Source organism: Aplosporella prunicola, assembly GCF_010093885.1.
Source record: "Aplosporella prunicola CBS 121167 unplaced genomic scaffold K452scaffold_4, whole genome shotgun sequence".
Lineage (NCBI taxonomy): Eukaryota > Fungi > Ascomycota > Dothideomycetes > Botryosphaeriales > Aplosporellaceae > Aplosporella > Aplosporella prunicola.
This window is the reverse complement of record NW_022983532.1, coordinates 100,390-126,237: the sequence shown is the minus strand read 5'-3', so window position 1 is coordinate 126,237 and position 25,848 is coordinate 100,390. Positions and strand designations below refer to the sequence as shown.

General features: G+C 55.6%; 8 protein-coding genes across 8 annotated transcripts; 4 read left to right on the top strand and 4 right to left on the bottom strand.

The window, feature by feature from the left end:
- Positions 1–5,870: 5,870 nt before the first annotated feature.
- K452DRAFT_198222 (uncharacterized protein) lies at positions 5,871–6,821 on the top strand (the record flags this gene model as incomplete). The annotated part of the gene is made up of 1 exon (XM_033535987.1): positions 5,871–6,821. A coding segment is annotated over one exon (951 nt), but the record flags the coding sequence as incomplete, so codon positions are not given.
- Positions 6,822–7,735: 914 nt separating this feature from the next.
- On the bottom strand, positions 7,736–9,039 carry K452DRAFT_118735 (uncharacterized protein). Its single transcript, XM_033535148.1, has one exon. It carries the CDS (start codon positions 8,943–8,945, stop codon positions 8,229–8,231), a length of 717 nt encoding a protein of 238 aa, XP_033401060.1. The 5' UTR covers positions 8,946–9,039; the 3' UTR covers positions 7,736–8,228.
- Positions 9,040–12,620: 3,581 nt separating this feature from the next.
- Positions 12,621–13,260, top strand: K452DRAFT_283703 (uncharacterized protein; the record flags this gene model as incomplete). Its single annotated transcript, XM_033539821.1, has 1 exon — positions 12,621–13,260. A coding segment is annotated over exon 1 (215 nt), but the record flags the coding sequence as incomplete, so codon positions are not given.
- Positions 13,261–14,090: 830 nt separating this feature from the next.
- Positions 14,091–14,924, bottom strand: K452DRAFT_305384 (uncharacterized protein; the record flags this gene model as incomplete). The annotated part of the gene is made up of 1 exon (XM_033542894.1): positions 14,091–14,924. One exon carries the CDS (start codon positions 14,922–14,924, stop codon positions 14,091–14,093), a length of 834 nt encoding a protein of 277 aa, XP_033401058.1.
- Positions 14,925–17,440: 2,516 nt separating this feature from the next.
- On the bottom strand, positions 17,441–18,686 carry K452DRAFT_243282 (uncharacterized protein). Its single transcript, XM_033537904.1, has 5 exons — positions 18,539–18,686; positions 18,347–18,480; positions 18,141–18,259; positions 18,014–18,076; positions 17,441–17,950 (listed from the first exon to the last, which is right to left on the bottom strand). Exons 1-5 carry the CDS (start codon positions 18,599–18,601, stop codon positions 17,610–17,612), a joined length of 720 nt encoding a protein of 239 aa, XP_033401057.1. The 5' UTR covers positions 18,602–18,686; the 3' UTR covers positions 17,441–17,609.
- A 365-nt stretch (positions 18,687–19,051) lies between these two features.
- K452DRAFT_355827 (uncharacterized protein) lies at positions 19,052–21,141 on the top strand (the record flags this gene model as incomplete). The annotated part of the gene is made up of 4 exons (XM_033545998.1): positions 19,052–19,757; positions 19,809–19,944; positions 19,995–20,464; positions 20,521–21,141. 4 exons carry the CDS (start codon positions 19,052–19,054, stop codon positions 21,084–21,086), a joined length of 1,878 nt encoding a protein of 625 aa, XP_033401056.1. The 3' UTR covers positions 21,087–21,141.
- Positions 21,142–22,689: 1,548 nt separating this feature from the next.
- K452DRAFT_355826 (uncharacterized protein) lies at positions 22,690–23,145 on the top strand (the record flags this gene model as incomplete). The annotated part of the gene is made up of 1 exon (XM_033545997.1): positions 22,690–23,145. The coding sequence occupies exon 1, from the start codon at positions 22,777–22,779 to the stop codon at positions 23,143–23,145; it is 369 nt and encodes a 122-aa protein (XP_033401055.1). The 5' UTR covers positions 22,690–22,776.
- Positions 23,146–23,349: 204 nt separating this feature from the next.
- K452DRAFT_283700 (uncharacterized protein) lies at positions 23,350–25,406 on the bottom strand. Its single transcript, XM_033539820.1, has 5 exons — positions 24,873–25,406; positions 24,694–24,818; positions 24,317–24,628; positions 23,694–24,255; positions 23,350–23,616 (listed from the first exon to the last, which is right to left on the bottom strand). The coding sequence occupies exons 1-5, from the start codon at positions 25,293–25,295 to the stop codon at positions 23,482–23,484; spliced, it is 1,557 nt and encodes a 518-aa protein (XP_033401054.1). The 5' UTR covers positions 25,296–25,406; the 3' UTR covers positions 23,350–23,481.
- Between the last annotated feature and the right edge of the window lie 442 nt (positions 25,407–25,848).

Genomic DNA, 25,848 nt, shown 5'->3' with positions numbered 1-25,848 from the left:
GCGCGGGGAACGAGAGGCCAGAGTTCCGTAATCCGTAACTACGCGAGGGAAGAACTGCACGCAAACAAGCAAGCAAGCAAGCGGAAAGGCAGGCAGCAAGGAAGGTCCACGCAAGCCTGCCTTGTCCCTCGACGATCCCTCATCATCATCTCAGCGATTCCTTCTCCGCGTCTCCCCATCTATCAATCGGCCCACTAAACGCCTGACATTGCTGCTCAGCATCCTCCTCCACCACCACAGAATCCTTTTCCTCCTTCTCCGAGGGCGAGGGCGGAACGGGACGGAACAGGACAGAACAGGACAGAACAGGCACTCTACCTACTCATACTCTCGCACTCTACCTCCACTCCCAAAGCCGAGCGACCGCAATCGGCAACACCAGACGCCAGCCCCAAAGTCAGCATACGCGTATGTAGATATTTTTTTTCGGGGTCCGGCGGGGTTGGGGGGTGCAGAGTGTGGTACTCTACCCTGTTCGTAGTGGTTGAGCGGTACACTACTCTACACCAGGAGCTCGGCGAGCGAGCGCGGTTCGGGGCTTGGGGCTCCCTCGTCCGGACGTTGTCGTTGCGGCGGGAGTCGGTGGGACAAAGAAGAAGATCGTCGACCCTACTCTACTCTACGTAGTACGGATCTGTGGGGTGGTGGGCTGCAGGGAAAACCCCTAAACCAAAAAGGCTGTTCTGTTGGGTTGGTGGCAGACACCTTAGTAGGATGATGTCGGCGCGCGCTGGTTGGTTGGGCGGAAAAGTCTTCTTGCGCCGCGAGTCGTCGAGTAGAGTAGGTTAGGTTAGGCTACTCTAGAGCAGAGTGCTTACGGCCGAGTACTCGTAGTGGTGGAGGTGGTGATGGTGAGGTGATGATAAGGCATCGTATCATCGGCCGCCGACCCAACGACTCGGCGCCCCGGCCAGCCTGATGAGCCAGCAGCGATCACCACGACCACGGCCGGGGAAAGCTAAAAAAAAAGGCGCGCGAGTCATGCTGCTTCTCCAGACCTCCTCATCAACTAACTGGTCGTAGTTCCCCTCTACTATGCCTACTTTTGCCATATCTCCGCAGCCCGCGTTGCTACTACGAGCACAGCTCGTCCGCCTGCGGCTTGCTGCTTCGCCTTCTCAAACTCCGCTTCCTGCGCGCGCCCATCGCACCATTGTGGCTGGCCTGGCCGGATGAAGCTCCGGCGCACGGTACCGGTACCGCGTATGGGGGAGACCTAGAGTAGGAGGGACGCGACGACACGCGCCTGTGCTGGCGCTGGCTGAGGCTGAATCCGTGCGTGCAGCTCGAGTACTACTCGTACGTAGAGTGCTCGGGCAGAAAAGCTGCTGCCTCCATCGTAGAGTAGAGTAGCTTGTGTCGCCGACAAACGCGACCCTAGAGTACTCGAGTACTCTAGAGTAGGGGACCAGCACCCGCGAGTACTCTAGTGACTCGCTTGCTCGCTTGCTCGCGCCCGGAAGGGGCTTGCGGCATTCAATTGCGGCGGCGCGCGGAGGGCGGAGGGCTTTTCATGCTAGCTAGCTAGCTACTCTAGTTGGCTGGCTGGCGCGCCGCCGCAATCAAAGCATCGATCGCGCCGGGAGGAGACGAGACGAGGAGAGGCGATCAGGGAGGGGATGAGGGTTGCGGGTTGCGGGAATTCAAGGGCGTAGGGTACGAGTAGGGGTCGCGTAGAGTAGTACCGCCGTCGCTGTCGCCGCTGATCGAGAGGTTGTTTGCGGAAGGGTCTCCGCCGTTAATGGTTCGTTGGTCGTTGGCCTCCATGGCACGTCTGGGGCTTCCACGGATGGCGCCGACACATGTACCTGCTCTTTCGGATGCATGCTGCTAGGGGTCTGCTCTACTCTAGTGCCGGAGTACTGAGTATTCGTAGAATAGTGCGCTTTTCTATGCCCGTCTATGCTCGTTTTGGGCGGGTAGGGTAGAGTAGAGTGGATTCTCGTACGAGGATGAGGACGGCTGCTAGAGGACTAGTTTGGTGGTTCTTGGACTTAACCTTACTCGTCCGCGCAAGCATGCCTTGTTGTTGTTGTTATTGTTGTTGCGGTAGTGGTGGTGTTGTCATCTGCTGATGGATGCTGGACCCGCTCGCTGCCGTGCTGGTGGTGCTATGGCGGGATCGGGACAGGTCGATCAGCACGGCTCTACTCTAGAGTAGAACACCTAGCCACCTAGCGAGTGCGACCCCGGATCCCCCCGTGGTGCCGGGGCCGGGTGCGGATCCCGTCAGGCCATGTAGAGTAGATGCAACCTAGGTATCTTCTTCACGCGCACAGGCGGCAGCGTCATCATTATTGAGCGTCGACGACAACAAGCGTATGACCAAGCACGCAAGCAAACACTCACGCAAGGACGACCTCAGGCCTCCATCACCACCCCTTCTGACTGACGATATGGCGCTGTAGAGTACTCTAGGTAGCAGCCATCTAGCGCGCATAAAAACCAAGCGCAACGAATGATGCCTGTACTCCGTACTCGTAGAGTAGCTTGCCATGGCACGCGCTCTGCTCCAGCTCCTGCAGTAGCAACGGCAGCAGCAGCAAGTTCTATGCGCGCGAAAAAGACGGCTCCTTCATCTCAGCATCCGCCCCATCCCAGCCCAGCCAAAGAGCGTGTCTCCCCGCCGGCCAGGTGACGGGACACGCCTACGTACGTGGGCGCGCGTGTGCCGCAAGCCCTGTAGGCGTGCGCTGCGCTGCCCTGCGTGCTTGTGCCTCAGCCGCGCGCGCGCGCGCATGAGTCGTCCGACGCCTGCATAAAGTAGAGTAGACTCGACCTATGCGCTGGCCTTGTCAAATCACCAGGCGCCTGCCTCATCTTCTCGCGACGGCGGCGGCGGCGTCGTCGAAGCGAAAAAAGTTGCTGCGCCTCAAGGAAAGGGAAGGCGAACGAGAACGAGAGAGCCGCAGCGTGATGCCATGTCCGATCCGCGCGCTACTGTACGCGGACGAGCCCTGCCCCACCATCCATCCACCTCCGCTACCCCGTCACCCCGTGTCGAGGGCGAGGGAAAAAAAAGAAAAAAAAAAAAAAAAGAAAAAAAAAAAAAAAAGGTGGCTGAATGCGCTGCCGTCGTCGCTCGTTGTAGCCGGCGGCGGCGCCCTCCGGACGCCCGTGTGTGCGCGAACCTGACTCTCGTGCTTGCGAAAAGGCTAACCACAGCAAAGCGACGACCCCGCAGACCGGCTTCGTATAGGCGAAAGTCTAAACGGTGCGAGCGACGCGTGTACTCTAGGCCCAAAATGTCTTTGATGATCAAGAAGAAGAAGGAGAAGGAGAAGAAGAACAAAAGAAGAGAGGGCGTCGTGGACGGCACGGACTCGTCTTGTTGGGGTTGGGTTGGGTCTAACTAGGGATCCTACGGGCTGGTCGAAAGCGGCAGGACGTGCGCGCGGGACGGGGTGCTGGGAATCTGCACCTCTCCCTGCATATGCTACGACGTACCGCCCCGGGGCGACCAGCCTGTTCCATGGCTCGCTTGTTGCGTTCGGCGCTAGTTCCAAATCCAGGGCGCTGTAGCATTGCCGTTTGCAAGTGCCAGCGCCGACGACTACCTGTAAGGTTGACGTACCAGAGCAATAGTAGAGTAGTATACCGTAGCGTTGGACGGTGAGCCGCGCCCTCTTCTGCAACGCAACCCTCCCCCCACCATGTAGAATACTATGCCTGTGGCTGGGCGGCCTAATTTAGGCCCTTGCCTTGGTTGCGACCGCCGGAGAGCACCCCGCTAGGGCTGGTCGACTACGAGTACCCTTTCTCGTATTTGGACCTCTATGGATATTTTGATCTGCTCAATTTGCAGCAAGGTCCCCTTACCCCACCCCACCTTGGCACTATCGAAGCAAGCGCCTGCACCGATCGGAGCTTGTTCCCTGGGTTCCGTGACCGTCTCACGGCCGCGTGTTGTAGGACAGAGGATTCTTTGGGGGCTTGCATTGGGGACGTCGATCATTGCTGGGCACAGGTGACGGTCAGTTTACCATACGCGGGTGAGATTCGTACGAGTGCGCTAGTCGTGCATGACATGACACGGGAGCGCTGAGACATGGGCTCTGCAGTCTGCGGAGACGGATGGGAGTTTCATCAATTCCCATGTTGCCAGTGTTAGTAAGATCCGCACACGGATTGGATTCCCGTTAACCATATAGCACATTATGACGCCAGGCGCCCCGCACGCCCTGAATAATCCCAAAGAGCCCAACTTCCAAGGGTCCGCGGGTCGCAACGAGTTTATGGCCGGAAAAGCCTCCGAGACGGCCCCTGTCGCAGAAGTATTGCATGGCGGCAAAATGTGCCGAGTCTTCTTTTCTTGGGCCGCGAAAGAAACAAAAAAAAAATAAAATAAAAAACCAACCCCAAAAAAGAAGGGTGCCGGGTCACTCAGTCCCTGCAGCAAAACTTAATTTCAGCAGCGCGGTTTCCGAAGGCGCCCATGGGCCGAAACCGAAATCTCCGTTGATGTGCGGTAGATCCGCCTTTATTCAGACGCCATGGCAGCCGCTGCAAGGCGCGACGGAGCCTCGGTAAATGAGACGGCTGGGCTGCTGGATACCGAGACCGAGATCGCGATCGTGATAGAGCGACGTGGTGTTGAGCAAGGCGAGACCGCGTCCAGACCACATTGAGGCATATTTTATCTGGGGCAAGACGTCATGGTGACTTAGGGAGGGTACGGGGGCATGGCACGTGCGAGCCGTTGGTGCTGTGGCGGTGACCTGAATACAACCCTAGGGGCAGGGCGAGGGGACAGACGGACTAGGGGACCGGCTTGGGCGCGCGCGTTCCTGAGCCAATGGATGATGTACAGATGCACAGGGACCCTGGGGCGGTGCAGATGCAAGACGCAAGACCGGATGCGTCTCCTGCCTGGCCTCGAGCGATCATCGCATCTTGCTCGTTTCAGCCGCCAAAAGGAGGTCTGACGGCGTGAAACCGGGCACAGCGCTTTTTTTCAATCTCCGGGCGACTCGCTCGCTCTCGTCCAAGGCTCAGCAGGAGCGGGGGGTGCGGCGTGCGGCGTCCGGCCGTTGCGCGCAGGGTTGCCTGACAATGCCGCGGCAGGGCCCAGAGAGGCGGCGGGCTTGCTGGCACAGTTGCACAACGCGTGTCCCGGTAAGATTGGTAGAGTTTGCGATCAGCTCGCTTCGAGGGGGTCCAACGCGCATCGTGTCCACGTGCGGAGGGCACAGGGCGGGATCGGCAGAGGGTAAGTATTCTATCGTCAGTAGAGAGAAGCATTCAGATCCAGGAGATTGGCTCACAGGACCCTGACGAGAGGGCCGTCGCGTCACAGGACGATTGACGACGATGGGGCAGATCTCCGATCTGGGATTGCAGGAAGGGAGGGGGGGGAGTCAGGCCGGGAGAGGGAGGAGGGTTTGACTCGATGTTCGGGCGGGATCGAGGATGGGGTGGCAGATCTAGATTTTTGTGGGAGGACGCTTGACGCTACCGGTGAGCTGAGGGCAACGGGCTTGGGGTAGCCGGGCACCCCTGCATATGGCCCTGTGATGTCATCCGGAGCCTGGAAGCTGAGCTGTCAGCGCGAGCCGCACACGCCCAAAGCGGGAGAGCGTTTCGATCGACCGATGCGCCGCAAGCAGCAATGGTGACGGAGGGGACGCGCGATCCACGCGAGCCGTGGCTTATGCCATTCGATGCATCGTCTTTCCTGGAAAGCCCATATGCGACCCTGGACAATCCGCAGATGTGCGCCCTGGATGCTTCCCTGCACACCTCCCATAAGTAGAGTCTGTCCGCCGCCCTCGCCTTATCCATCGAACTCCACCACCAACCACTACCTCCACCACTACTACACCTTCACCACCACCTACTTCTCCATCCCCCCCCCCCCCCCCCCTCTCTCTCTCAAGACCATGGACGGAAAGGATTCAATCGGCCGCCGCATTTCGTTGTTGAACGACGACGTCTCTGCGCCCCCCCACCGCCTGCCCTCGCTAGAGCCCGCCATCCGTTCGCGCACCTCCAGCTACGCCTCGTCGCCCTGCCTCTCGCCCACGCCGCGCACCCCCCAACTCCTCCGCAGCAACTCGACCGACTCCAACGCCATGACCAGCCCGTCACCCATCACTCCCACCTACGACTTTGCCGACTCGCAGTCGCCCAAGATGGCCCAGATGCCCTACTTCTTGCACAAGGAGTCGCAACTCATGCACTACGCCCACCACCCTCTCATTGGCCAAGCCTACCCCTCCCTGCCCGCCCAGCAGGTCTTCATCCGCGCTCCCGGCGCCGAGCGTCAGCCCATGCCGCCCGCCAACCCCAAGACCAAGAAGAACCAGTACCCGTGCCCGCTCGCCAAGCAGTTCAACTGCTCCGACTACTTCACCACCTCGGGCCACGCCGCCCGCCACGCCAAGAAGCACACGGGCAAGAAGGACGCCATCTGTCCGGACTGCCGCAAGGCCTTCACCCGCAAGGACAACATGGAGCAGCACCGCCGCACCCACCAAAACGGCCGCAACGCCCGCAACGCCTCCAAGGACGCCGACGAGTCGCGCGCGAAAAAGCAAAGGACGTCGCTGTCGCGGCCCAAGCCTTCGCCCATCCAATCCTCCGACCCCGCCACCATGTCCCTGGTCGACCCTTCGCTACCCATCAGCCCGGCGTCCAGCTTCGGCGGCATCGCTCCTGCCGTCCAGCCCGCCGATGACTACATGTCGCACGCATACGCCATCGACCCCAACATGAGCTATCCGCCTCCCGAGCGCTACCAGCTCAACCCGCCTAATCCTTCGACATATGGCCTCGAGACGTTGGCACTCGCCTGCGGAGAAAAGAGGAAATTCGAGGCATGAGCGAGGTTGTCGACTCGGTCCGAAAATACATTTCCTTACTCGGTCACTCGGCGATACCCGGCCACTTTTTTTTTTTTTTCTTTCCTTCGTCCGCAGAATCTTCACTCTTGCCATCGACCGAAGCGTGCGCACTCGGACCCGACCGGATGGTCTGCGTCTTAACTGACCTATTAATCTATTTTGTTCCTTCCCCATTCCTATTCCATCTACTCACGAGCATTGCACGCAATAGACGCATGCCGTCAAGGCTATGACCGGGGTAATCGCGGGACCAAAACGGCGTTGGTGATTTTTTTTTGGACCGATGGGATGGTCTTTGCTTTTTTTTTTCACTTTGCACGATACACACAAGGCATGGGTTCTTCTCTTTTTTCTCCTTCTTGATTACTTTTCTTTCATGTTGCCACTCGGCCCTTTTCATCCTTCAGGCTGGCGGCGACCGGGTCTATTCTTTTTTCTTCTTCTTTTCTTTTGCATTCTAGAGGAGCGCTTTTTGCTCCTTCGTCACTAGGGAAGGAGGGCGGGATGAGCGGGCGTTATGACGGACGCATAGCGGGTTTGCCTCCCTCATCATCACCATAACCGAGGGAGGCGAGGCGCCGGCGCCTTTGTTTTTGTTGCACGACCGCTGTATCAAGCATCGGTGATACAAGCACTTTTTTTTTGTTTGCACACCCCCCTCAGCACAACCGCCGGGGGTGTAGCGCAACATCAGCAGTCGCGCCGAAGGGGTGAGAGAGGCGACGAGTTATCTCTCTCTCTTCGCGCGCGCGTGGTCTTGAAGATTTACACTAGCACCGCAAGGATCTCTCGACGCGCGCTCGGCGGCGGCGCCTGTCGTCGTTGTCGTTGTTCGTCGCCGTTTGGCAGCTTGAGAAACAAGATGCAAAGAAACACTGGAAAAACAAAGTATACTTGCCAAAACATGACGTTCCTGGTGTGGTGGTGCGATGCTGCTTGATTATGACATTGAAGGAAAAGACTAATTTTTCTTTGTTTTCATTTTTGTTTTTGTTTATTGAGAGAGATTAACGAAGAACAGGTCCTAGTCGGCCATGCACTCCCACTCCGACAGATTAACAGACTGACACTGACAGTCAGGCAGACAGGGCGCAGGCGTAAGGACCTCCGCGCTCTTCCGCTTCCCCCTCCTCTCCGGGCTCCCCTCCGCAAACCACTCACTACTCCTACGACTAGGTAGAGATTCTCTACCCCTCCTCTCGTTTCGTTTCCTGAGACGCCGCCCGCTCGACCTAACGACTTGACAAGTAATCGTCGCCGTCCCGCCGTTAGGAGTAAACGCTTCGGTTTCGCCGACACGCTCGTGCGCGCCTCCGAACTTCCGTCGCCACCACGTCCATTACTCCGGAGAAGTAGCCGTAGGACGAGCCGCGTAGGCCTTCTCCATCACACTACTACTACCAGGTAGGACAGATCAGGGCAGGGCAAGGCAGGCACGGACGGTGCGCGCGCCAAGTGAGTGGATGAGTGAGTGAATCCTGCATGCTTACGCCTGCCTGCCTCACGTTCTACGCTGCTTCTGGTCGGGTCTGGACCGTTGGGATGGATGGGGGAGCGTGGGCGCGTGCGCTGTGCGTGGTGCGTCCCTGCGTTTGGTTTGGCGGGTATAGCTGCGGGATGGGATGGGTTGGGATGCTGGGGGCACGTGGGTGGAGGAGATTGATGCGTGCGACTGCGGTGATTGATGGATGGATGGGTTGGTGTGGGTGCGTGGGTGCTGGTCAGGGGCCGCGCTGGGTATGGATACATAGGCAATGCATGGGGCCGCGACTCGTTCGTTCGCGAGTCGCGAGAGTGAAAGTCAATGTCAGTGATGAGCGGGATAAGCGGGATAGGCGCGGATGCGTGCGCTCGAGACTCTGCTGCGATTTTCGTTGCTTTTCGGGGCTGTTCTATGGGGCCTCTCTTTCGTTTCTTTTTGCTTTTTCTTTTTCTTGCTTCCTTTTGAATTAATTGTAATTGGATTTGGAATCGGCGCTGGCGTACTCGTTTGCCGACGCCTGACGCTTGACGCTTGACGCTCGACGTCTGACGCCTGACTGACAAGCAAGCCTTGCAAGCCATGCACGCGGTGTTTTGGTTTTTGGTTTTGCTTTTTGCCATGTGTGGCGGCGGGTGGCAGGGCGGGGCGGTGGTGCCTGGCTAGCAAGACGGCCTGGCCTCTCTCTTTTCTTTTTTCATTGTTGGTCGTTCTTTCTTTTTGCATCACGACGTTACAATGCGCGTCCACTTCCATACCTAGGTATCCCCAGCAGCTCGCCTCGCTCCTCCACCTCCGTACCTCCCACCCCTCATCTTCTCTTCCCTTCCTCCGGTTCCAGAAGCAGACAGACACAGGCCACAGCGCGCGCACGCACGCTCGCTCGCACGCGACCGTTCCTGGCGGCGTCAGCCAGCCCAGAAGGGCGGAGCGCCAGGCTGCGCCACAGACATCATGCGCGGCGGAGCGTTTCCACTCGGTCGGTCGTAGCACCCACGAAATCGCAAGCGGTGGGCGGGAGGCCTGGAGGAGGAGGCACGGAGGAGAAGGAGGGGCCGTCACGCCGTGGCCATGGCCTGCCGTGCCTGCCTGCTCTGGGATAGGGCGTTGGGCGCCTGTCCCGGATCGGGGAGATGGGCACGGAGTTAGGACATTAAAAAAAATAATAAAAGAAAGGAGTTGGGCTGCTGGGAGGGCGGTTTCGGCACGCGAGCGCGAGCGCGAGCGGGGCGGGGTCGCCTCGGTGAAGGGTCCTATTGTCACTGCGGTCACGAGATAGGCCATTGGGCTAGCTAAAGGAACCCGCTTTGCATCGGGGCTAGAGCGAGTAAGCTTCGATGAGCATCTTGATCTGGCGAGCCCGCTCGGCCTCGCTCTCCGGAGCGAAGACCCTGGCAACGCTAGGTAGAGTACCTACGCAACGCAACGCAACGCAACGCCGAGCTTGGCCGGTTCGGGCAGGCGGCCGCGAACATCATCATTGCGCTCTTGCTTGGTGATTCGAACGGCGAACGGCGCGTTCATGCGGCGGCATCTCCCGTCGAGTGGTGATGATTGCCCCGGACAGGGTGGGGAGTTCCATGTGGTTATTATTATCGCGCGCGCGCGTCATCTTGATGCTTCCATCCCGCCATCCATCGCTGCAAGGGAAAAAAAAAGGGCTTGCTGCTTGCATCATCGTTGTTGCCGCGTGCTCGAGCGATCGTGAGGGTTGGGCCGCGGCTGGCTTGCGAATGGCCGATCCGTGGGCCCTTCTCCTTGCTTGCTTTGCTTGCCTCGACCCTGCGCGACGGGCTCCTCCGTCCGGAGCTATCTTCGAGCAAGGCCTTTGCCACTGCGTCGTTGCCATCTTGTCCTCTTTGATCCTCTCTCTACTCTACCTTACTACGTAGTAGGTAGTTACCGTACCCTACCCACCTACGCGCTACCTTACTTACTACTCCGTACTCCGCACCTACTCTGTGCAGATTCGAGATCCTCTCCTCGCCTTCGGCTGTCCCGATTGTTGTATGTACTGTAGGTACTGTACACGTCTCGCTCACCCCTGGCTTCCGATCAGCGCAGCGCGCGGCATGCCTGACGAGGCGACGACGTCCGCCCACAATAGAGGCCGCGCGCTGCTTCCATCTCGTGCTCGTATCGCGTCGTATCGGAGGTAGATCCGCGTGCTAGAGTCGCTGCGCAACGCGCAAGGTGCACCGCGCCGATCCCCGCGTCCTTGTCCTGCCGAATGTCCATTTCCCATGCCAACCTGCTCCGAGGACGGCGCTAGGCGTCCCTGCTACTACTGCTACTACTGCTACTACTACTCTACTAGGCAAGTGTGTCGTTTCGTATGCGTGCCCGTACCTGGACTGGGTAGAGAGCGCGAGAGACGCGTAACTACATTGTATATTGCATCAAGTATGTTCGTACTACGTATGTACCTTCCTGCCGTGCTACTGTAGGTGGTGGTGGCTCGTTCTCTCTCTCTCTCTCTCTCTCTCTCTCTCTTATGCTCTCTCTAGGCGTACTCATCCACAGGAGCAGAGCGCGACGCGTACGCAACGCCAACTGGGAGGCCTGTCTTCACTCATACTTATTCACTACGACCTACTTGATTGCTTGCTGCTGGCCCTACGCTAAATACCGAGTGCGAGGTGCTCCGCCTCCCTCTGCCTATAGGTATGTACTATACCTCGGCCGTAGCCATCGCCGCACTGCACAGCCGCCACCTAGGCCGCCCGTCCGCCCGCCTGTCGCCGTCGTGGAGTCGCGTGGAGATATCGCTGCCTACCTAACCTAGCTATCTCCGCGTCTAGCTAGCCATACGGAGTAATGGCGATGCCTTACTGCGCAACCGTGCAACCGTGCCACTTTGCCCCAATGCCCCAATGCTATTGACGGAGGACGGAGGACGGAGGACGGAGGGTAGAGGAGTAGCCGTAGATTGCAGATTGCAGACGCCACGGTTTGGCCTTGATTGCTTTGCAGACATGCTAGCTAACGCTGGCCATGCCTTGTCTTGCCTTGCCGGCCTTGCCCTGCACTTTCCCCCTCCGCATCGCGTCTCTGCTGGCCCTGCGCCCCCGCCGTCGCCGTCTGGAAGCCGGGTCCAAGGGCCAGAGTTAAGGAATTGTGGTAAGAATTTGCGTCGTCGGCCCTTGCCTTTGCATCACATCATCGCTCTTTCGTTACCTATCGACTTTCGCCATCCTTCGCTGTTTGCCTTTGCCTCTGCTGTGAGTAGGTGCGAGTAGGTGCGGCTGTGGTTCTGGCTGTGGCTGTGGCTGGGCTGTGCTTTTTGCCGCCGCCACTGCTGCTGCCGAGGACCCTGTGCCTAGGTCGGGTACTCTAGGTAGTTACGTACCTACTGGCCGCCTGTTCGCTGTCCCTGTTCGCTGTCGCTGCAGTGCGACGTAGGCGCTGTGTCTCGGCTCGGGCTGTTTGTTTGCTGTTGATTGCTGTGGCGTTGAGTGAGATGGGTGGGTATGGATGCGGGCGGGCGGGCGGAGGCGCTGTACGTGGAAGTAAGTGGAGGATGTAGGTGGGTGTGTTGTTTGAAGGGGTGGTTTCTTTCTTTCTTTCTCTCTTTCTCTCGCGTCCTCTCGTTCTCTCTCAAAGTCAAACATCATCGCCATCTATCTCTTTCGTCTCCATCGTCTCCGTCTTGCTCTTCGCTCTCATTCTAATCTTTAATGTCCTCTTTCCCCCTCACTCATGGAACCCTGCCCACACACACGCACCGCATTCGCGCTAGCTCGCAAACAAGCAAGCAGCACCCCTCCTCACCCCTCACCTCTCCTCACGCACACCTGCACGCCACTCCTCCCTCCCTCACTCACACACAAAACGCCACAAAACTCGGCCCCCAACCCGCTCCCGCTCCCGCACCCCCTGTCTGCACCCAGCCCAGCCCAGCCCAGCCCAGCCCTGCATGCCGCCCTTGCCCGCTTCTATGTTTATTTCTAGGTCTTGCCGTCCATGCGCCTTCGACCGCGTTCTAGTCCCGAGCCGGTGCGCCCTGCCTATGTACCTACATACTACATACATACACCCTGTGCGCCCTGCACCCTGTGCCCTACGCCCTGCGTTTTGCGTGTTGCGCCCTGCGCCCGCCCGCCGCTCGCTCTGGACTGCACTGCGCTGCACTGCACCCCTACGCTACGCTACGCTACGCATGCGCAAGCCCGGCGTCGGCGGCCGCGGGGCGGGGACCAGGCCAGGGCCCGCCTTACATGCCTTGCGCTGCCCTGCTGTGCTGCAGCGTCACGCGTGGCGTGCGTGCCCGCGCTTACTTACTTACGGATTACCTGCTTGCCTGGCTGGCTGCCTACATACATACACACGCACGCACGCATGCATGTGCCTTGGCCCTGGCTGCGCGGTGGAGACCCTTGGACCCTGGATTCGACGCAAGGCTTTCGTGCGTGCGTTGCGTGTCGGTCCATCCACCCACCCGCCTGCCCGCTTGCTTGGCCGCTTGCATGCGTGCGTGCGCGCTGCACTGCACTGTACTGCGCTTACGGCGGACGCGGACGCGGCTGCCTGCGCCGGAGGAGGGGGAGGGTTTGTTAGGTAGGGTGAGGTGAGGTGAGGTGGTGTGGTGTGGCAGGGCGAAAAGCAAAAGGATATATACGGTGATGTAGGGTAGGGTATGGAGGACTGCGTGCGGGTGCGCACAAAGGAAAGGCGTGCTTCGTGGGGAGATAGGTAGGTAGGTAGGTACCTAGGTAGGCGGGTAGGTGGGTGGACTGCCCGCTCCGCCTGGCCTGGCCTTGTCTTGTCTAATCGCCGTCCTTCCCTTTCGTTCGGTCGTCTCCTCCTTCTCCCTCTCGGTTTTCTTGATTTCCTCATTCTTCGTTCTTCGCACAGCGGAAATGTAAACGTCGCTTCGCATGCTTACCTACCTACCTACCTACCTACCTACCGCCTGCACTGTACTGTACTGTGCCCCTCTTCCGCGCCCTTGCGTCGTGTTGTGCGAGCGAGCGGGCGTAAGGGCTGCGTAGGCGTGTGTGGTGTAGGCTAGTGCGTGGTGGATGGTGTGCGGTAGGATGCGCTCATCATGCATGCATGCACGCACGCATGTACGTAGATGCGCATGCTTGAGTCTGTCGCCCCGCGCAGCAAGGCCTGACGTCCTTCCTTTTCGGCTGTGGGGATTCGCAGGCTGGCGGGGTCGTGGTGGTGCGGTGCTGGTCGGGCATGCTACGCGTGCTACGGTACTTTGGGTGCGTGTGGTGGAGGCGCGTAGGTACGTGCCTCTCTAGCTGGCTTCCTGGATTGCGCGTTGGACGCCATGTGTAGGTGATGGTCTTGCCGGTTTGTAGAGTAGTCCCACGGTCACTTTTGACCCCCCTCTTCTCTCGGCGGATAAAATGTTAGTGCCTGTTTGGTTGCGCCGTCGCGGTCGTGGGTAAGTATGGTAGTTGTAAACGGTATACCGGGGTGCGTATTGGAATCTAGATGGCGACGTCCGGTAATGCAGGGTAGGGTGAAGTGAATGGTGATCAGAATGGTGAGAATGGATATCTTATACTCGAAGTCAATCGTTGTATTTGAAAACCCACTCGGAATTCTAGGGTTACGCCTCCATTCTATTCAATCTAGTAGCGTCTCGCGCTCTCTATCTGCAAGCTTAAGTATACTATTCTATCATAGCCATTGCCAATCCATCCCTTCATGTCTCTAAATGGACATGTACACCTTGACACAGGTTATCAATTCAATCAGTGTTAGTTCTGAGTCGAGTAGTTGCGTCTCATCCTCCTTCAACTTTGAGATTGCTAAGGCGAAAACTTCCAACCCCGGAGAGGAAATTCTGACTGGAACATAGGCCTAGGAGAGGATGGTTCCTCAACGTTTTTATTGTTGCCAGACAACAACGTTTTGATGACGGCCCCCTCCGGATCATATGAAGGATGTGCGCTTTCAAACTCTTCCAATCTATACACTGTCTCTTCAGGCGATCCATGCACACTCCCTTCAGGCGTATAGATTGTCGAATCCGGTGAAGAAGCCTCACATGAGGCGCCTAGCCCGTTGTCCTGCAGGGGAAGTGTGTCGGAGCTGCCATCCGTACTACAAGATTCCCTTTCCCATCCTAAATCCCTCGCAACAGAAGCCTGCGCCTGAGTTATCCTCGCCAAACTGATCCGCTGAGCCCATCGGTACTGATCCGCTAGCATATCGAGCAAACTCCATACCCCCTCGACAATATCTAGCAAGTCACCTGCCGGCCTCGCATGGAAAACCTTCCCTGGACGCCGTAGCCAGGAAACCAAAACGAAAGTAAAGCGGATGTAGTGGTCAGCCAGACTCCAGCCTGACTTGTCGAGCTCCTCGCCGTAGTCGGGGAGATAGATGCCGCACAGGCCTGCGCTGAGCTCTTTCATGACGATGCCTCGATGTTCCGTAAGGTTGGGCTTGGTGACCCTGCCTAGATTCCTCCACATGAAGTCGTCTCGGAATTCGGCCCACGCTTGGAGAAAGGCGCGTTCAAGCATGATGCTTTCTTTTAATTGAGCTCCGTTTTTGACGCCGAGTTTATCTAGTATGCCTCTGATATTCTCCACGGAGACAGATCTGAGATGCATCGACGTAGACGAAACGTCGTTCATGGGTCTTTGGATATACGGTCTATATGGTTGTTGCGGCAGTGCTAAGAGTGTTCTGTATGAGCGTGAGAATATACGTTCGCTTTCGTGGAGTGACGATTGGATGTGAAGTTATGATTCAACTGTCGGTAAATCCGTGACGTACCCACACTGGAGTTGTTAGCCACCGTTATAATCAAGAGAGGTTGTTGCTAGGGATACTAAATCGTACGGATGAGATAATACCTGCCTTGAAGTAACTCGGCGGAAAGGATGTGAGCGGCAGAGAGAACTACCCCCAGTGAAAAAAAGTAAAGATGATAGTAGAACCATGCGACTGTGAAAGCTTTATACTGCTTGCAAATCAAAAGGCAGGTGGAAGTGGTGATCGTTAAGTCTTACAAAAACGGAAGGAGCACTAACTGTCACATTAGTCGAACCAGGGGTCGCAAAACAGGCAGTCACGCTTGGTTTCACATGCTGCCTGAAGTGCGGTACCAGGTTCAAAAAATCATGAGGTCACAACGGATTTTTGTTCCATGGTACGCTCATGTTGCGTTGCACGTGGGACCCAGACGCTTCTACCCACTTAACAAAAAGAGTCAAAAATAAACAAGAATAGATCGCATAATACTAAAATGAACCAAGCGTAGAAAGTTAGTCGTTCAATAGTTTGTCATACTAACCAGTAGCAGTAACCCGATACTCTTGAGGAGAACATCCTCCTTCCTAATTTGTGCATTCCCTTCTCTGTTCTTGCACCCATGGGTATCTCTAGTTACCACGAACTACTAGCACAGCCGCTGTTGTTCCATCGTTAACTATGGAAGTATTAGATATCTGGCAACGCTCCAGGACCTATATTAATTCTTCCAATAACACCACGTGTGTTTCAAGACTCCTATGACTCTTTGCTTCGCGACCAAGTACCCTGTTGCTGAAATACACTGCGTGTTAACTAGATTCCAGTCAGTGATTGTCTAAGACAACGACCGGCGGAAGTTTGTCTTTTGCACCGAATACCACATAAGCAAAACACTATAGAAAGTCATCAACAAACGCCACTGCTACAAAGAAGTGTAAAGAACAGAGTTACGCGATAAATATCAAGCTACAACCGGCTTTAGCCAGCGCTTCCACGACCTCGCATGATTCAGATCAACCCTCATGGGATCCAAGGTAACCTTCAACAGTATCAGCAGACGGGGCTCCGAGACTGCTTACAAGAGTAGTGGCCTTCTAGAGAGTACGTTGGGAGGGAGAGGATTTCTAGGTGTGAGTGTAAGTGAGGAAGAGGGTATCAACCACTAACCCTCATCTACAACCTGCCGAACGAGCTTCCCTGCTACTTTGTCTACTGTTATCTGCAATAGAAAGACCTCACCCGACGGCGACCTCACGTACGAATTATGTACCAACATTCGAAAGCTGCGCTCCGTCCCCTGTAGGCCACTGAAAGCGAATCTTTCGCGACACGTCAAAACTGTCCATGAAAAAGAAGGCACCTTTGCTTCGAAACGATGGCAATGTACTGAATGCTCCCTCACCTTTGCCGATCAGAAATCTGTGGGCAAACACCTCAAGCGCCACGAAAATAGTAGTTCAAAGTGCAACCACTGCGGAGCTATTATGCCTTATTTCGAACTAGCAAAGCATAAGGAATCAAAATGCCCGAAGCTACCGGAATGCATGGCAGCTTGTGCTGATTGTGGCAGAATCATGACCGCAAACGTCATGACCGGGGTTGATGGCCACAGGCCGGGATTGATGGCCCCAGCTATACTATGGTCACACACCATCTACATCCGCCGCTGGTGGTGACCATCGTCTTAAGTCTAAGTCCTTGATCTTCTTGCCTACCGTTAACGCTCGGCGACGGACTGGCCAACGCCCTCCTCCACTCCCTCTCCACTATATATGGACCGGATGTGTTCCACGTAAACACGTATTTTCTCGTCCGCTCCAGCTCTAGTTCGAAGTATCCTCCATAAAGTCGCCTCGATCACCGCCTCCGCGAACAAACCCGAATCAGGCTCGTTTTAAACCCCGTCCACAGCCCATGTCTGCACTTCAGGGTTTCGGGAGCTTATTGACTGTATGTATGGGATGATAGGGCGGAGTTCGTGATACGGACGCAGACAGAAGCAAACAAGAGGAAGAAAGAAAGGTTTGATGGCAATCTCAATGCTGCTGCCTGAGCCCTGGCATCCACCAGAGACAGTTCGTGGTTGATTCGCTCGCTCATGTCTTCGGAGTAGGGAATCCTTCCGTCTATGGTTGGCTGGCAACAGTGGAAGAAGTGCCGCTCTGCTGTAGTCTTGAGCAGTGTGCCTCGTAATTACCCTCACGTGCCATCTCCATAGTCGTATATAATCAAGCAAATCTAGACAGCAGGCAGGCACACTGAAGTGCTGAGCACTCAATCTCTCAGTCAAATCAACCATTCAATCAATCAATCACTCCCTCATTCAGCAAACAAACACAAACAGACAAAGACATTCCCACAATACCTAAACCCCATCCAACATGTACGCCGCCCTCCATGCCGTGATGTCGTGACCTCCGGCCCCATCTATCAATCAATTAAACAATCAATCAGTCAATCAGTCCATCAACCCCTCATGCACACCAAACAACACACGCCCAAGCCCCAAACGCCACGCCAATGCAACAAGTCGAAGCCGAAATCGCAATCGCAACCGCAATCGTTCAATCGCTCTCCTCGCCCTCATCAAGCGCCTCGTCCTGCTCCTCGCGCTCTTCCTTCTCCTCCAGCAGGTCCTCCCTCTCGCCATCCTCACCCTCACCCTCATTCTCGTCCTCGTCTTCATCGCCCTCGTCCTCTGCTTCTTCGTCTCCTTCGTCTTCACCCTCCTCTTCCTCCTCTTCCTGCTCATGCTCATCCCCCAGCGTGTCGTCACCCTCGCCCTCCTCGCTATCCCGACGCGCGCGCTTGGCAACGGGCTCACCGTCGTGAGCGTGGTGGGGCGGAGCGTGCGCGGCCGCGCCGTTCGGTGCATCTGGGTTGTGCGGCGCGTTCATGTCGTCGCCTGGTGCTGCGGCAGAAGAGGAGGGCGGTATCGGGTCGCCGTTGGCAGCGGCCTCAGCAGCACGCTTTTCTTCCTTGACTTTGCGGCGGTAGGTGTTGCGCTTGTCGCATTGGATTGTGTTATAGCCTGTGGGGTAATATGGTTAAACCAATAGGGCTCTACTTGTATTTGTATACGAGGGAATACGCACGCTGTAGCTCACGGTCGACGCGCTCGGTGAACTGCTCGAATTCAATTTCCTTGAGTGCCTCGAGCACGTCCTTGGGCTGGATCGTCTTCTTGTTCTGGCGCGCCGCGACGTCGCTTGCACTGTATGTCGCAAGGTGGGTCAGCTCTCAGCGACGGCGGCCGTGGCGGCGGAGGAGGAGGAGGGAGGGAGGGGAGTGGCGGCCGTACTGTGAGGTCAGGTAGTTGACGAAGACGGTAGCGCTCTTGGAGATGGCGGCTTGTGCGATGCTCTGCAGATTGGTGTTGGCGGGCAGAGCGCCCTTGGCTAGGCGGTTGACCATGGTCTTGGGGAGGTTGAGGTCCTGGATGCGAATTAGCTTGGGGTCCGGCGGGAGAGAGAGGAAGAGAGCATGGACTTGCCTCGACGCTGAGGCCTTGGTCCTCGGCGGACATGACGGAAGCGTTGCTCTTGCGCGCGGGCATGATGTGGGTGTGCGGTGGAGGGTTGGCGGTGGAGAGGTGGTGCTGGGGGAGTACGTGTGTGTGGGAGAGTGGGAGTAGAGCTGCGGGCGCGGCGGGGAGACAGCTGTGGAGCAGAAAGTGCTCCGGCGCGGTGATGCTGCGCGCAAGGAAAAGCAAGTCGAGCCGAGGCCGACGACGCGACGGGACGCGTCCGGGGAGAGCGACTCCATCATCCTTTGTGAACTTCATCACGGCGTGCTCGAATTATTTTTCTACAAAATTCCTCTGTCAGAGTGTCTTCCTTCCATTTTCAATGCTGCTTCCGCTAGGAGAAGCTGCGCTTGCGCCTTCCTCAACCATAATGACAAGACCTTCTCATCCACCTCATGTCCACCTTTTCTCTCTCGCCAGTCTCACCCACTCCATGATTGCATCTATGCCTTTTGCTCGTATCCCTTAACCGTCAACACCATGTCGCCCACCGTTATTGACTTTGCCTATGGCACGATCCGCATTGACCTCACCCAAGGAAAAACGCACGTCTACCGACCCGGAGACAAGGTTTCCGGACGCGTCTGGTTTGAGCCGCAGCGACAAGAAAAGATCAAATCAATCGAGATCAGCTTCTACGGGAGATGCTATGTGGAGATCTATAACCCGCGGGAACGCCGTCTCTTACAACGAGTGCCCAAGTCTGAGGAGGTCACGCTATTCTGTGCCGCGAAGACTCTTATCCGCACCGATGTTATACGAACCACTTCGTTCTGGCCTTTTGAGTTCCAGTTCCCGGAGTATACTGATCCTTTGCCCGACTGGTTCAACACGAAACAACGATATGGGGCACTGTTTGCTGGCGGCGTTCATCCGCTTCCACCATCCTTTAAAACCGACGAGGAAGAAACAGACAACTTCGGATGTATCTCATATGAGCTGATTGCCCATGCCGAGGGCTATCGCAAACATCGCAACTATCGCGACAACTGTCAACTCCGGCTGAAGTTGAAGGATCCCGTCGAGACGGCATTGCCACCCTCAGCGCTGGGACCTCACATTCTCAAGCCATTGCACACGCAGTTACACCAGCTGGACACAGAACCTCACATGTTGAAAAAGCTATGGCGTTTCTGCATTTGCAAACAGAAGGACCACGGACCTCGAGTCGACATCACTCCGACAGGTCGAGTTGGTCTTTTGTTGTCCTGAGCAACCAATGCTAATATCGATTTAGTTTTCGTGCCTCATGTAGTCATACCTGGGCGTGAGATCTCTCCGTTGTTCTCGCTGGCCCCGAAGTCCAAGCCCGTTAGCCCGAGGCAGCCTGAATTAGAGTTGGAATGGCTTGACATTAAAATCGTGTCCAATACGTACGCCGGGCACTTATGTAAACAACGAGCTGGTACTGACCATGGTCCAGGTGGATCAGGACCCGTTCTCGTAGTTCTCGCAAGGCGCTCTGTGGCGAAATCGTTGAACCCACGGTGGTCGTCAGCAGACTCTGGCGCAAGCGGACCGGAGCAGCAACCGCGACTTGCCTCAACTACCCAGCGCTGTACTATCAACGATCAATGGGCAGAACCAACCCGATACAGCGCTGCCGCGATTTCCTGCTCATTCGGCGCTACAAAGATGAGAAGAGCGAAGATCCGCCCGACACTGTGTACCTTAACCCCAATCCACTGCCGGTCGACGACACGCGCTTCGCGCTCACAAATGCCATCACGCTCGACGACAACCCGCATTCCGTGTCAGATTTCCGCTCTTTTCTCGTCGCACGCGACCACGAGCTCCAAATCCGCGCCTGGTTGCGCTGCGGCAGCCAGCGTTTCAAGCTGCAGTGCAACACGCCGCTGACGATCCTGCCCAAGGAGGAGCCCCCGGAGCAAAGTACGTCCCCAAAACATGCCTCAAACCAACCTGCTAACCACACCCTCGCACCGCAGACATCTCCACGTCAAGTATCGCGCTCTCGGACGGCCCCCTCTCTGGTGGGCCCCGTTCCCACTCCCACTCCCACTCCCACCCCTACTTCCATTCCAACGCGCCCACTATTGATCTGTCCTCCGATCCCTCCTCAGCCATCATTTCCTCCTCTACTGCGACCTTTACCACCGCAACCGGCTCGTTCGCCACTACCCCCGTCCACGAGGAATCGTCCTCAGTTTCTTCACTGGGGTCCTCGAGCTGCCCGACTTGCCGACACGCGGATGCCGAATCGGCGGCTCGTATACTGCTGCTGCGAATGCCGCCGATTACGGAGTTTAGTTTGGAGAGTATTGTGGAAGCATTGAGTCGAAGCCAGAGTAGTGAGAGCGAGGAATGGAAGAGACAGAGGGAGGAGAGGGAGCGGAATGGAGGTGGGGTTGAAGGGATTAGAGAGGAGGACGAGGAGGACGAAGACGGAGACGAGGCCGAGGAAAGGTCAGGAAGAGGGAAGGAGAAGATGGAGGATCTCGGACTGGCGGAAAGGGGTAGACGTGCTTTGAGGAAGAGTCGGAGTGCAGCGTAGCGGAGTGAGTGGGTGAGTGAGCGAGTAACTATTATTATGGATAAAACCAGTGGCTCCGCAAAGTGTGTGACAAACACTGTTCTGGTGTAGTGACTCTGCTGCCCGCATGCACGGCCTAAGAGCCAAAACATGTTGCCAACATGTTCGGCTTTTCAGACGTTCAACCTTTGTCACCACCCGCAATAGTCGAACATGGAAGCTGTCTCAAGAGACAACATCGGACGTCTGGAACACATTGCCAACATGTTTGGCTTTGTAGACGTTCAACGTTTGACGTTTGGCTGCAAGTTGCGCTAGCTGGATAGGGAAGTGTCTCCTTTGGTGGACAAGGTCGGACGTCTAGAGACGCAAAACACGTTGCCAACATGTTCGGGCGCTCTAGACGTTCGACCTTCTTCTGTGCATATCACGTAGAGATGCCTTTTTGGGCTAGTGCGAGATTTGAGGATTCGAACTTTGGACGGCTGGGGTGGGGGGTCGGTTGAGGACGTATATATGATGTTTGAGAATATACATTGGTAACATATTCAGCGCTTTAGACGTCCGACCATTGTTTCACTCCGCACTAGCTAGATGTAGAAGGGGCTTTTGGGGATAAGGTCGGACGTCTGAAAGGCTGAATGTGTTGCCAATGTGTGTGCCTGTGTTGGTGTTTGAGGTGAAGCGTGTCGATGCTTAAAGTAAAGTCTAAGAGTAACACACGTTGGCAACATGTTCAGCTCTTTGGACGTCCGACTTTGTTTTACGCCGCGCTAGCTAAGAAGAAAACTATACTTAGTTATAGAAGATCGAACGTCTAGGAAGCTATATATTGCCAATTTATATGCCTCGTGTTTACGTTCGAAACACAGCCGTAGAGCAATACACGTTGCCAACATGTTTAGCTTTCTTGACGTTCGACCTTCAACTCTACCCTACGCTACGCTAGCCGAACATAGAAGTCCTTTCTATGCATAAGTTTAAACGTCGAAGATACTAAATATGTTGCTAACAAGTTTAGTGCTTTAGACGTCCAATGCTACCAAACTGAACTCCAATTTCTATATTCGGCTAGTGCCAAATAGGATAGCAAGGTTAGACGTAGGTATACGTAGCAAGATACGCATTATATACAGAAACACATTGCCAACTTGTTCAGCTCTCTAGACTTCCGAAGTTTCTAAACCAGACCGCAGTTTCCGTATCCAGCTAGCGCTGAGTAAGGTATTAAGTTCGGACGTCTATATACGTAGCTGGGAACGTATCGCATACAAAAACATATTGGAAACAAATTCAGTGCTTCAGACGTTCGAGCTCGCTGAGCAAGAGTTTCTAGATTTAGTTAGCGTGAGGAGTCTAACATTGGACGTCTAGGGAGACGAGAACATGTTGGAAACATGTTCAGCTTTTTGGAAAATGAGGGGATATATGTGAGTGTTTGCTCGTGCTGGTCGTTTATTTTTTGTAGTCACATATGCTATGAGATAAGCGGTTCAGCGCCCGAAGTCTTAAAGCGTTGCTAGACGAAAAGGCCGAAGTCGAATGAAGATGTTAATAAGTGTATCTAAATCCTATATAATAAAACAGTGTTTATATCACTCACTCACCTACTCCGTCCCACCCGCCACCCGCTACCCGCTACCCGCAACAGAGCACACAGCACAACCACTCCGCATCCAGAGATGTACCTAGCCCCCTCAGACAAACAAAAATGCCACTAGAAAACAGCAAGCAAGCACTACACGCAGCCCCATTCTCGTCGCATACACACGATATGCACGCCCACACATCCCCAGCCACCCAACCACCACCCAACCACCAAGCAAGCATACCCTACAACAAGACCAACAAACAACAAACAAGCACGCAGCATGCCTACCCCGCGCGCCATGTAGGCGGTACTGCGGCGACGGCCCGGCAGGCTACCGTTTACATGCATGCATACTCCGTACAGCACGAACAAGCAACGCCCCAGCCCCTGCACCCACCCCCGCGCGCGGGGGGCCGCATTTCATGCATCAGCGGGCTCACTTACTTGGAAGCGTACTACGTGCGTCAGCATTCTAGTTGCTCGACGTGAGGTGCAGCGAGTTTCATAGCTGAGAGGTGGGAACCAATAATGAAGGAAGGAGCTTGGAGGTGCGTTGATGGGCTTTGAGTTTAAAGCTGCAGACACGCTGTTGGTTTTATTTTACGGTGGGTGGGTGATAGTTGTGTTTTTTGGTAGTGTAAGTTGCTTATGGTTCAGTAGGGTGGTGGTACCCGTCGAAGTGAGGGAAAAGACAGAGAAAATAGTTGGGAATTTGATCGCACAGAACTAACTGGATAGGCGACCGTTATTTCATTCTCGAGACCTGCTCTGCGGTCTCTGCTTGACTTATTCAACCAGCTAGCCAGCTAGCCAGCTAGATTTCCTCTACCCGGCGCCCTTGTCCATGTCCCCTAAGCTTTTAAGACTCAGCCGCGCGTTGAAACCCTCGTTCCAGCCGGTGCCACCTGTCACTGTGAACTTGCCCTCATCCAGTAGCTCGAAATCGAAGCGACGGATAATCTGCGTTCAGAGCAGCGTTAGCGCTTCCACACTCAACAACACGCGCATTCAGAGGTAAACAAACACTGGATACTCACCTCCGGCAACACCTTATGCATTTCCATCAGTGCGATCTCCTTTCCCAAACAGATCCGTGGCCCGGTACCAAATACAAAGCTCGCCGCTTCCATCCGCCGCGTTTTCTCTTTGCTTACCAACCACCGCTCCGGGTCGTACATTAGTGGTCTCTCATACATTTCCGGGTCGCGCTGTACAACCATCGCGTAGCTCGTGACATCGGTGCCTGGAGGGATGTAGTGTCCCTGCACAACCTTGCCCTCTGGCGGTACGACGCGTGCGAACAAGTTTGTCACTGGCGGCGACAGGCGTAGTGCTTCCTTGATGCAAGCACCGAAGTATGGCAGGTGCTCGAGAGTTTCTTCGTACTTGATCGGCGTGGAAAGCTTGCCGGCCGCGTCGGCGGCGGCGATTTCCTGCTGTGCGCGGCGTAGCGCCGTGGGGTTGGTCAGGAGGTACCGCATCGTGTTGCCGAGACCGGTGCCTGTGGTGTCGACGCCAGCTTGAATGAGAAGCGTGACATGTGCGATTTTCTGGTTTTTGGGAACTGGTTCGCCGCCCTTCATACGGGCTTCTAGGCAACTGTGCCAAAATATCAGTCAATGTCAAAAGATGATCGTAAACCTCTTGAGTATAAACTCACTGTTGTAGAAGATCTTGCTCGCCTTCAAAGGTACCGCGTTCAACCTCAAGTTCGCGCTGATTCACCTTGACAGTGGCTTGATGCATCAACCAGCCCATGCCCCCCTTGTCATCAGACTTTGGCAGCAACAGGCTACTAACAAACGGCAGCTTCAAGACGAACTGGTTCAGAAATGTCCAGCGAGAAGCAAGGCCGAAGAATCTTAAGCCCTGGCGCCAGCTATCGAGCAACTTGAGATGATCACCGCTGCTCTCGACGAATCCAAAGGCTTCCCCGAAAGCTAAGCGGGACATGACGTCCGCGGCAAACCAGCTGGTGGAACCAAATGTCAGTCATTATATGTCTTTTTGGTCAACGGCTAAGACAGGGAGGCATACGCAAGCCACTCGCCCAGTTGCACTTCCTTCTTAGTCGTTGCCAACTCTGTCATTTGCTTTGTGAACAGCTTAACCAGATCATCGATGAGGGGCTCGGAATGATTTTTCAAAGATCCAATCGTCCACTGCAGTCCGGAGGGATTAGCTGACGGTCTGGGATTTCCTAAATTTAATCATACCTGCTGCCCACCAAATGCAGCCCTTAGTCTTCGGTGCTCTTCACCGTCCAAAGTGGAGAAGAGTTGCGGAGGGCCCAATGCGCCCGATCCGTAGAAATTGGCTTTTCGGTTGAGATGCTTATCCCAGTAAATGTCCTCCAAAGCCCCATGCATTGGCATTAACAACATCTGTGGTGCCACGCGGATCGGTGTGTGCGTCCCATATTTGTTAACCAAAGACAGCAACCACTGGGGCTCGACCTTCGCCACCGAAATCAGAGCCGACGTCAATGAGGTTGAGGTTGCGTACCACGGGCCAGGAAACTTGGACAGGGGATGAAAATAGATATTATAGACAATTCGACAAGCCAGAGCAACGACTGCCACGCCGAGAAAAACGAGAGCAGGCGGGAAAGGCAAGTCGACAGAAGTTAAGACCGCCATGACTGATCGGAGAGTATTCCGAGAAGCTTCAACTGACAGAAAGAATTCAAACTATATAAAGAGATAAGGTCTGCGTATGCAGTGACTGGCAAAAATGAGCTGGCTCGATGCATGACTTATATAGTTGAAGCAACCCAGTGGCACGCGATCGCAGTGCTCCTCATAAGCCCTACTGCAATGCAAGGTGAAGAAGCAGGTAACCAGGGTTACTCGGCGAGGTGTGGGCCGAAACGATCAATTGCCTAAGGTAGTTACTACCAATCAGCAAGCAACCATCGCGATCCCACATTAGCTTGCATGGGATTGGCCGTGTGAGCATTCTGGGTGGAAAATCGATAGATGCCAAAAGCGGGCTGCATGTCGGGACCCCTCAGCGCCTGCTCTTTTTGCCGGCGAGTGGACCTGATACGACTTGACCTGCAAGCCGTGCATATGTGATGGATGGAATGCCGGTTATGCTCGCCGTTGCATCGACGCGTCAGATCTGCAAGAAAGGAGGCACAATGTATAACAGTAAGCAGGAGAGTAAGAGCAAGGAGGACGACGCGGACGA